The sequence below is a fragment of the Trachurus trachurus genome, assembly GCF_905171665.1.
Source record: "Trachurus trachurus genome assembly, chromosome: 21".
In the NCBI taxonomy this organism is placed as follows: domain Eukaryota; kingdom Metazoa; phylum Chordata; class Actinopteri; order Carangiformes; family Carangidae; genus Trachurus; species Trachurus trachurus.
Window position 1 is genome coordinate 28,804,552 of NC_139899.1, and position 11,133 is coordinate 28,815,684.

Below are 11,133 nucleotides of genomic sequence, written 5' to 3' on the forward strand. Positions count from 1 at the left end.
TAAATCAACAACATTAACAAATGTTAACATTAAATCGCGCAAGATTTGGACGGACCAGGAATAGCAGTGCTGGGAGCTTCGGCTACAAGCTTGAAATATAGACTTATTTAATTTTTTTCGGAACAATTTCTCATGTTGGGGGTTCAATACAAGAGGGACATTACAGACGAGCAGCATGGAGGTATTTGGATGTTTTTTGGTGTGTCTTTTTGGACGAAGAAAAGTGAGCCCCGTTCGCTACCGTCATATGGACATGCAGTGCTGCACGGAGCCCCGCTGTAACTCAGAGAAGCCACGGAGAACTTCTCCCAGCCCTTAGTCGACATGAGGGTGAGTAGATAATGAGTGAAATTTGAATTTTGGGTGTACTATCCCTTTAATTCAAAATGCAATGAGTACCAGTAACCTGTTTGATCATTCAGAGGCAAAGTTGAGAGCACACAGAGCCACAGTGAAGCCAAAACATCTCCAAGGCCGAAGGGAGGAGAGGATGAGAGGCCTATATGAGCCCTGCTGAGTGAAGCGTTGTGAGGAAGAGTTTTAATGATCTGTATTATCTGCCCTGACCCCTCAGACACCTAAATTAATGTCAGTGTAGGGAGGGTTTGTTGTGTTTCAGGCCCAGAGCTTCGTGTGCTGGGAAGATGGGACCAGCCTGTGCCAGCCAGAGGGCACCAACGAACTTAGGGAAGGCTGAGTCTAAACCACAGCCACTCCCCACCTGTTTCTGACCAATAAGATTTAATTAATTACACACACATAGTGCGAAGTATTAAGAATTAATGTAACGCCTTTGTCTTGGGCAGATGACAGAGAGTTCTCGCTCTCTTGGGATGGTGGTTGCAGCTAACTGCTTGCATGCAGACTGTGATTTCCTGAACAGGAGAGTTTTTTGTATCTGATTCCTTTGATGATCCAATTTAATAAATAGTTAACCGGAACGTCGTTGTTTGTCCTCTCTTGGAATAAACGAACGAACATGCATGTCAGTTTTCCTGTTTTTTCAACCTGACATATACCAGTGGGCTACTTTTATAATCTAATTCTCATCTAATCTAAATGGATTTTATTAAAGTTTTTGTTTTTATCATGTCTGTCTTCTTTCAATGTGTTCTGATCCATGCCAAATGTGCTTTTCTGTGATGGACAATAAAGTTTTCTTATCTACCTTGGCCATTTCCTTACAGAGGACATGACAGATGATGATGATATTAGAAGGCAGTGCTGCAAACTGTATGTGCAGGCAAATAGTACTCCTGCGCGCAGGTTTCATTGGTGTACAGATGATGTCAAAAAATCTCTGTTCAAAGCTCAGTACTGTACACCTCTGCACACCGCATACCTGTGAGTTAACTATAAGAAAGCCAGCATGCAGAAACTGCAGGTTGCCTATATGCATTGAGAATTTTACTTAAGAGACCTCGATGGCTGAGTGTGAGTGAAATACAGGTGTCAACACCCTTAACGCTTTACTTAAAAACCTTATGTACACATTTATGTGTAGGCTTGATGCCTCAGAAGATAATATAATAGTTTGACCAACATCAACAGTAGCTCCACAGTCTCTGTACTGGAGACACTGGTACAGTTGTCTCTTTTTTTCTTTACTTTTGGAAATTTCAGTTTTTGACATCAAATATGTAGTTTATTTTATTTTTATTTTTATGTTTTTTTAGCTTTATTCTCTTTCATTGTATGTGTTGTGTATCTGTTGTTGTGTTGTTCATCTTGCCTATGGACCTTGAGACTGAAATAAAGATCTAATCTAATCTAATCTAAACTAAAATTGTGGATAAATATTAAATAATATATAAACATTGGGTTATTTTTTTAATGCAATGTTGTGTTTTTAAATATTTGCACAAATTGTGTCACAGTGGTTCACACAAACAGAAGATGAGTGCAGAATATAATATATAAATAGCATCATTATCATTATTCAATGGTTTTTAACGGCGTCAGTTCGCTTCTTTCCTTATAAGGTAAAAAATGGGCGGGGCCGGTTGTGACGTCGGCGGGTCAAAGGTAATTTTGTACGTATGCGTGGTGGTTTGGCGCCAGCAGGATTTCGCGGGGTAAAAAACAGAGCAGCAGGCAGCAGCACAAGGAGCCACAGGAGGAAGAAGAGGAAGAGGCCGACCTGACCGAACCGAGCAACACACACACACCGCGGATAGAAGCGCGACACACGGCGGAGAGTGAAGCCGACGGCCTGGTGCCTCTCCCCGGCTTGGATGCGGTGTCGCTGCCGCTGCTGCGCTGCTTCCTCTCGGTCCTGAACCCTGCGGTGAGTCGCTGCTGGTGCTGCTGCTGCTGGTGGTGCTGCAGCTGCTAGCCCTGCAGAAAAAACACACAACAACACAGACTTTTATAGTTTTATCCGTCTTTTTACGCGTTCACCTGTGGGTTAATAAGCGTGCACACCACACGCCTCACCTGTCCTCCAGCTGCGGACAGGTGAGGCGGTGTCAGCGGCCGTGTGTGTGAATGTGTGCGTGTGTTTGTGTGTCCACCACCTGTGTGTGTACCAAAGTTTTGCTGCTGCTAGCTGCTAACTAGCCGCTGCTGCTGCTGCTGCTCGTCGCATGGTTCAGAGCTGTGCACAGTGATGCGTTCACGGACACAGTGTCTGCTGCAGCGGAGGGTCTCAAACAGCGTCGGAAAAAACAGTGTTGCATCAGTTTTTGGGTGATTGTTTTGGTTTATGATGTGATGTAATGTAATGGCCTCTCTGTAGCAGCAGCCCACACACACACACACACACACAAGTGTTCAGATGCCTTCACTAGCAGCTGTTTTTTTTTTTTTTAACACTGTCTTAACTTTTCTCCTCTTGTCTTTACAGCTGTGGATACTGTGGACAAACATCTGACTGAGGTATGAACATCTGGGTTTTTGGCCCTGCTCATTTATTACTTCTAAAGCAGTTTGTAGCTCAAGTGCATAAAAATGAAGTTTATCATTATTATTTCAGCATTAATTATATATTATAAACTCTTTTACCTACTTATTTAAGGGCCCTGAAGTTAAAGGCCACACACTGCAGAAACAGTTTTGTCTCCGCTTCTGTTTGTCTTTTAAATAAGTTATAGTGCACTCCTTTTTATTAGGTTTAGCTCATTATTTATATAGTTTAACTTACTTTATCCATTTAGTTTTTTACTTATTCACTGCTCCCTGTGTCATCGTGCTCTTCACATGTTTTACAGTTACGTATTTTTATGGGGCATGAGTTGTCTGAGCTTGATTCCTGTCCACGTCTCTGTCCTGTGTTGATTAAGTGTTTAGTTTTGTGTCTTGTCCCTTTAAATTGGGGTCATCCTCCTGCTGCAAAACAAAGTTACTTGTCTTGACTTGATTTCCCCTGGTAACTTGTGCAGATGCATGTGTGGAGCAGTTTGTGTTCGTACAGATGTGTAAAAGTAGGACGTAGGTGGAAGAGAGCTTTTGTTAAAAATAGAAACCCTGTGTGTGATGTGATCAATGAAAGATCTGATCAATCAAAAGTTATAAATAAGAAAGAAGAAATTCGATGACATGATAAAATGATTAAAAAAAAACAGCACATCTGTAAGAGTGGATCCTCCTCCTAACTGTCCAGATGTGTAACAACTGTCGTGTGGTCGGAGCTGGTTGATTAACAGGATGATGAAATTAAAGCTGCTGGTGCAGGAGCCTCGTGATGTGTTGCTGCACAAACACTGTGACAGGGAAACCGTCTGTTTTTATGGATTTATTCTACATTCAGAGTTTGTTGTGTTGCCATGAAACCAGATTCACATGAGGAAATAAAGCAGATATCTGACAGAAACACAGATCGAGCTGCACGTGACGGCGGGAAATTCAACAATGCTCTTCTTCTTCCTCCTTCTCCTCGGCTCTGAAATGTGACCAATAATATTCTCTGCACCTTTTGAAAAATGCTTTGGGGGAAAAAAAAATTGCTTTACATATTGTGTTCATTTCCTCAGCGTCCATATTTGTTTACCGGCTCATTTCCTCCTCGTTTGCGTATGTGCATCATGCACATGCAGGCTGTTTCACACAAGCAAAGCAGGTGTAGATGCAGACTAGATACGAGTCACTGCTCATAGAATCAGAAAACAGGCAGCAGCATGAAATCAAAAAGAGATACAGTAAATCATCACCATAGGTAACGTTTAACTGTGATCCAGAGTGAACAGATATAAATGAAAGATGTACATTTTAAATTATTTAAATAACATGGATTGAGGCATGACAGGAGGAAAAGTGTGTGTGTGGATGTGTCTTCTTAGGCTTCTCCTCCTTTTTTGATGAAATGAAACTCGGGTGCATTGCAAACTCTGCACGGTGCCGACTTTGACGAGAACCGGAGAATATTCACGTATTGACGAGATGAGACGTCGTCCTTGTTTAGGCCTACTCTCATTACGTGACAGGGACTTTATTGAACGGTACGGCTGTGATGGGGGGGGAGAGAGAGAGAGGCTCAAATATTCGTGTCAGACAGACTCTTCCATGACTGTATCCACTCTTGCTGACACAATGCAAAGGTGCATTCAGGGACCGAAATGTGGATCCGTTTAACTCCATGTGAAATGATACTTTGGTGGGAATTCGGTCGGTGCCAATAAAAGTACCGAATTCAATTCTCATCCCTAGCGACCACATGAATTTCCTCACTGAGGATAATGAAGTTAAACCTTGAACCTTGAACAGAACCTGTAGAGTAAAGCTCTGTCTCTCTGTCTCTTTAAAGGTGTAGCGGAGCAGCAGTAATAATGATGGCGACGGCGGGGCCTCCGAGCGGCTCCAGCTTCCTCCCTCTGCTGGAGTCTCTGGAGGACGGCGCCGCTGCACTGCCCGACCAGACCGACGCCTACCTCACCATCGCCAAGTGAGTCTCCGAGTCCGAGCGCCACTTCTGGATCGTTGACCTCGTCCTCCAGGAGCCGGATGACTAATTAACGTTTTGTTTCTGTGTTTTTATTATTATTTGTGCAGCCGACTCAGCGGAGAGGAGGGACGACACTTCCTCCCCGCTGTTGAAAAGCACTTTCCTCGACTGGGTAAAGCCATCCTGGTGAGTGTGTCGCACAACACACACGCACACACTTCATTTCATATCTATTAATTCCATTTATGCATTACATGATTGCACACATTACATAATTACATAACACTAAAAATGGAAAGGAGCAGGATGAAGAAAAACGTATAATTAGGGATGGGTACCGATACTCGGTACCATAATGGAACTGGTGCCGACGTAAATGGTAGTAACTGAAAAGCAACGCAGATTTGGGTGCTTCGTTTGGTGCCACAGATTTTTTAAATAGACGTACCGCCCCTTTAGCTCTACTGCTGTGCCGGCGCCACACGTACCGTCAGTTTTTGTTGTGTGCAAGTAGAGCTGCCGATAAGAGCAAGTTTTTTTTTTATTTATTGCCTGTTGATTCGCTGCAGCGGTGCCTGGTGTTATCACGGTACACGCACAACTGTTTTTTCATCAACTGATCCAATATTCTGTTCAACTTGCATGTCACAAAATGCCTTAAAAATGAAAAGGCACTGTTTTTGGACAAAGTTTGTAGGTTAGTCATCTTTAAGCACCGACTTGGTTTGGCACCGGTATCAGATAAAACCTAAACGATATCCATCCCTACTTATAATACCTGCCCCTTTCTATAGTTATAATTACATTAGCTTAGATACCAAGCATTAAACCAATGAAACACACCATTTCAGAGAATTAAAGATAAGAAAACACATAATAATGACAAGAAAAACAAACCAAAAAAGTAGCAATGACACAATTCGTCTATCTATCTTTTCTTTTTTTCCTTCTTCTTCTTCATAGGCACTTGTTTTTTCTTTTTTAAACATCTTCATAAACTGAGTTATGCTTGAACAGCTTTTCAGTTCCTTGCTTTGTGAATGCCGTAGTTTTAACTCCTGCAACAGAACTACACATTTGTTTTAATTGTTTTAAAGTTAGCCTGGCAAATGTATGTTTACAATCTATTCTCCTCTTCACATCCTCTACACACGTGCTTTTATTCTGACCGTCCAGCTGTTTGTGTAGCTGTTGTGTTAACGAGGTGATGTCGTCTCCAGGTTCACATCTCCAGTCCCAACGTGGAGCTGGGCCAGGCCGCGCTGCAGGCTCTGGGCTTCTGTGTTTACCACTCGCAGGTCGTCTCTGGAGTTCCTGGTGCGTTCATTTACATATTTACATTAAGTTACATATTTCATTCATCCTGGTTTATGGGACCTGGTGGGATTCAAACCTGCTGCTGCTGCTGCTGACCGACTCCTCCTGTGTTGTCTGTGTTGTTTCTGCAGAGACGTTCACCGCCGACATACTGACAGCACTTTGCTCCCTGGTCACGAAGTCCACAGACAAGAACACCTGCACCAGGGCATTATGGGTAATCTCCAAACAGAGCTTCCCTACAGACGTCGTCGGCAAAAAGGTGAGAATCAGGAGCAGCGGCAAAGGAAACTCATTTTTTTCAAAGTCGTCGCATAAATCGCATGTTTCCTTGCAAAATGCACCAAATCTCTGCAGCTTGTATGATCTCATTATCACTCTGTCGCAAAAGAAAGTTGTATAGATCTTTACAGAAAGTTAAAAATGTTGCAAGTTTAAATGCAGCATCTTTGAAAAACTGACACCCAAAAAACATGCTGACTTGGCTGATTATGTGTTGAATAAATCACATATTCTCCTTTTTTCTTGGAGAGACTGTTTAAATCTGGGAGCTTTAATGTTTCTCTTCAGGTTTGTAGATGCTGATCCATGTTTGTTTTGTTCGTTTCCTGCTCAGGTGCCGTTGATACTGGGAACTCTGGAGAGTGTGTGGAGCAGAGACGACATCCAGTCCGTGGTGATGGAGCACGAAGCTCTCAACGTCATCATAAGGTAGGGAAAAAAAGAAAACGGCTTGTTCATGTCAAATTATTGTGATGTTAAGAAAAAGAATCAGAAAGTTTGAGTTTTATTTCGTAAACACAAATCAAAGGCTCAAGCTGAAACTTTGACCCAGAAATCTGGACTCATTAACTCATTTTATATTTGGCCTTTAAGATGAAAAACCTGCTTTTGGTCAAAGTGAAAGGACGATATGAAAGAACATGTTTCATCGCTGCAGTCTGGTCCTGGTTCTCAGCACCAGGGCCAAGTTGTTCAGAACTAAAAACAGATTGTGAGATCAGGTCGGATCATGTGATCCAGTTTCAATCTGGATCAAACCTTCAGTTTCTGATTAAACTTTGATCCAAAAATAATCAGTCTTGTTCTGATTTCAGCCGTCGGCTGGAGTTCAGGAACAAAATGTGATTTTAAATTAAAATCAAACGGGTCAAATAAACAATTTCTGTATTTCTGTTTTTAATTTATATTCTACACTTGGATTTTAAAGGGATAGTTCAACATTTTGGCAAATTGGCCCATTTCCATAATCCCTATAGTCATAGCAGTAGGTTCGTTACCTTTAATTGTCAGTGCAAGCTATTTTTAGAACGGCGGAGCAGAGCCGTGAGCTGCTCAGAGCTACGCTACGGAGGCTCAGTGGATTTCTTGGTTTCCCTCATCAAACTCATCAAATACACAATCCAACAACTCCACAACGCTCTGGTGGACAAGTTGTGACCTGCACATTCACCACGCTATGAGATAATAACACAACGTTACCAGACAGAGTTGTTTTAGAGGTAAATACAGAGACTGCTTGATGAAAAACTGTCCCTGAAGGCAACGCACATCAGCGGTTTTGCATGAATTTCCCTCTAAAACAACTCTGTCTGGTAACGTTGTGTTATTATCTCATAGCGTGGTGAATGTGCAGGTCACAACTTGTCCACCAGAGCGTTGTGGAGTTGTTGGATTGTGTATTTGATGAGTTTGATGAGGGAAACCAAGAAATCCCATTAGCCTCCGTAGCGTAGCTCTGAGCAGCTCACGGCTCTGCTCCGCCGTTCTAAAAATAGCTTGCACCGACAATTAAAGGTAACGAACCTACTGCTATGACTATAGGGATTAAGGCAATGGGCCAATGTACCAAAATGCTGAACTATCCCTTTAAACCATGACAGTGATGAAGTAAATAAAATAAACTTTTGATTGTTCTACAAATGAAGAACCTGAATGTTTTTTTCCTCCTGGACGTTTAAATGAAGTTGAGGTTTGTTGATGTTGCTGCTGACTTCTCTCTGTGTGTGTGTGTGTGTGTGTGTGTGTGTGTGTGAAGGCTCCTGGAGCAGGTCCCAGATCAGATGGGCGACGGCGCCGTGCGTTGGGCCAAGCTGGTCGTTCCTCTGGTCGTCCACTCGGCCTCCAAAGTCCGTCTGCGGGCGGCGGCCGCCATGGAGATGGGGATGCCGCTGCTGCTGGACAAACAGACGGCGGTGGCCGCCATCATCGAGCCCCTGATGTCAACGGTGAGCGGCGGCGCGACCGAGGCTGAAAAAAACATTGTAGTTTATATTAATGTGGATGTGACTGTTTTTTTAATTTATCGTTGTCTCCACAGAAACTGATCCCAGAGCTGCAGAAACTCTTCACGTCCAAGAACGAAACCAACGTCCTGAAGCTCTGGCCGCTGTTCGTGAAGCTGCTCGGGAAGGTGAAGTCAATAAAACCTGGCAACGTCTCAAATAAAGAACAGTTCACATATAATAATACTACTACTAATAATAATAATAATAATGTAATAAAACACCTTAGATTTAATCCAAACTTCAAGAGCTGCATGAACATCTTTAAAGGAATAGTTCACCAAAAAATGAAAGTCAGTCATTTGTGACTCACCCTCATGCTGATGAATACTCCGGAGTAGTTTTTTATTCCTCAAAGTGCATCTGGAGACCTGGGAGGCCGGTTCATAGTCCAACCAAAACTTTATATGAGAGTAATAGCGCCTGTCACAAAATCCAAGTGTCCTGAAGGGAATATAGTCCAGAGTTTAAACTTTGGACTATCTCCCTTCAGGACACTTGGATTGCAGTGGACGAGCAGTGTGGAGGATTATTTCAAGGTTTTTGTGTAGTTTTATGGACAATTTTGTGACAGGCCCTATTACTCTCATATAAAGTCTTCGTTGGACTACGAACCGGCCTCCCGGGTCTCCAGATGCACTTTGAGGAATAAAAAACTACTCCGGAGTATTCATCAGCATGAGGGTGAGTCACTAATGACTGAATTTCATTTTTTGGTGAACTATTCCTTTTATTTAAAAAGCAGCTTGTTTCATTGTTGGATGAAATGTGTTGATGAAGATCACAGATGAGACTTAAAATATCGTAAATTAACAGGAAAACAAAGCTTTCTCCTCTGACTGACTGTTGTATTGATTATTGTTTATTGAGCAGACAGTGATTCTCTCATTAACTGACCAAAGAAACCAAATATTTGTTATTTAAAAAAGAAAATTAAATAAACTGTCCACCTGCAGCTCAGAGCCTGTGTTTTGTCTCAGAGGGGTTAAACGTGTGTGTTTTGTCTCAGAGGGGTTAAAGGTGTGTGTTTCCTCTCAGATGCTGCACAGAGGAGGTCCCTTCATCAACTCCCTGCTGCACCTGGAGGAGCTTGGCTTCCGCAGCTCCTCCCCCACCATCAAGAAGATCGCCTTCCTCGCCTGGAAGAGCCTCATCGACAACTTCTCCCTCAACCCAGGTCGGCTCGGGCTCACTCGTCTTTTTAAAACTCAATGAACTCTGTTGTTGGTGTGCAGTTTTATGAATGTGTTTGTCTGGTTGGTCCTCAGACATCCTGTGCAGCGCCAAGCGGTTGAAGCTGCTGATGCAGCCGCTCATGTCCATCAACGTGAGGACGGAAGCTCTGCTGCTCACCAAGGTGGAGGTGTGGTGGTACCTGGTGGTGCAGCTCGGCCCCAACCTCTCCACCAACTTTGACCAGGTCAGTGGGCCAGTGAGGAAACGTACAGTTGAATGAATTTCCATTAGAAACGTCAGTGGTTGATCTGTCATGACCGACAGGACAGACCTGTAGGTGACTGCAGAATAACTTTTTTTTTTTACTCAGAGCACAGTGGCCCCTAAAACTTAGTAGAAAGTTTAGTCGTAAATCACCTTTCAAAGCAAATCTTCACATTTCCTTTTTATTCATGATCCTCACACACATGGACCAAACTCCTGTTATGACAGGTTCCAGATTCCTTGAGTTGCCGCTTCCACGTTTCACCAGAAACGGGTGTTAGGTGTTTTTCCATCACAGCTGAGTTCTTCATAGTTCCTCCTCAGCGGGGGCGGGGTCATCGTATCGACGGCCGCGTTTTCTCACTCTCTTTTTTCGATCCAAACTCAGTCGTCTGCACCTCGATCACAGACCACAGTGTGGTTTTCCTCACAGCATCAGTTAACTCAGGTGACAGAGCAACAACAGTCTCAGAGCAGATCAGTGGTGCTGTTGTCAGTGTGTTTTTTGCGACTCTTCTGGTGACGACGCTCTGGCCGATCAGTGGAAGGCAATCGGCTGACATCATGTTTGTTTTAGTATCGCCTCGGCTCGCTTGGAACCAGGACTGTTAACAAAAAAGTACCAGGTACTAGTGGAACAGCAAAAAACTGAGTGGAGCCGAGTTGTGCTAGTGGAAAAGTGCTGTATGTTTACTGTCAAACTGTGACGCTCACTATGACTTGAACAAACTCAGATTAGTTTGGACCTTTTGGCTCAGTCTGCAGCCGAGTTCAACTCTTGTATTCTCACTGAGCCCCAGCTCAACAAAACAAACCCTCCGACCCAGTTGCAAAAAGCATCTGGCGCACATGAGAACACGCTCTCTCATTAGCAGCCGGTCTTTGTTGTAAGAAGATGAGAACAGCATCGTAAAACTGACGCTGGTGATCTTCATGCTCCAAATGTTCAGTAAATCTCAGATCAGTATCACAACAACCTCTCCACTTTGTCCAGAGTTTTCAGAAACACCTGAACTGTGAATCAACAGGCGAAGAAACTCATGAACAGAATCTGTTTTGTTTTCAGATGTGTGTTGATGAGTAAACACCCACACACACTCTGTGTCTTGTCTCTGTCCAGGTCTCTGTGCCTCTACTCAACTGCACCATCGGCTGCGACCCCCCCTCCGTCCCCGGGACGCCGTCCAGAGCCGCCACTCCCAACGGAGCCGC

The 11,133-nt window shown here is 43.5% G+C and overlaps 2 protein-coding genes across 2 annotated transcripts in view; both read left to right on the plus strand.

The window, feature by feature from the left end:
• itgb5 (integrin, beta 5) overlaps nucleotides 1–11,133 on the plus strand; it is a 168,599-nt gene that overhangs the window by 103,938 nt on the left and 53,528 nt on the right. The gene's annotated exons all lie outside the window — the stretch shown is intronic.
• rif1 (replication timing regulatory factor 1) overlaps nucleotides 2,076–11,133 on the plus strand; it is a 33,408-nt gene continuing 24,350 nt past the window's right edge. The window contains exons 1-12 of the mRNA XM_083997030.1: nucleotides 2,076–2,287; nucleotides 2,846–2,877; nucleotides 4,742–4,879; nucleotides 4,987–5,065; nucleotides 6,100–6,196; nucleotides 6,328–6,458; nucleotides 6,813–6,907; nucleotides 8,235–8,424; nucleotides 8,517–8,609; nucleotides 9,520–9,658; nucleotides 9,750–9,901; nucleotides 11,042–11,133. The exon at nucleotides 11,042–11,133 is cut by the window's right edge and continues 23 nt beyond it. Of these exons, the coding sequence (XP_083853156.1) occupies nucleotides 4,764–4,879; nucleotides 4,987–5,065; nucleotides 6,100–6,196; nucleotides 6,328–6,458; nucleotides 6,813–6,907; nucleotides 8,235–8,424; nucleotides 8,517–8,609; nucleotides 9,520–9,658; nucleotides 9,750–9,901; nucleotides 11,042–11,133 (1,184 nt within the window). The 5' untranslated portion in view covers nucleotides 2,076–2,287; nucleotides 2,846–2,877; nucleotides 4,742–4,763. The remainder of the gene's footprint in view (nucleotides 2,288–2,845; nucleotides 2,878–4,741; nucleotides 4,880–4,986; nucleotides 5,066–6,099; nucleotides 6,197–6,327; nucleotides 6,459–6,812; nucleotides 6,908–8,234; nucleotides 8,425–8,516; nucleotides 8,610–9,519; nucleotides 9,659–9,749; nucleotides 9,902–11,041) is intronic.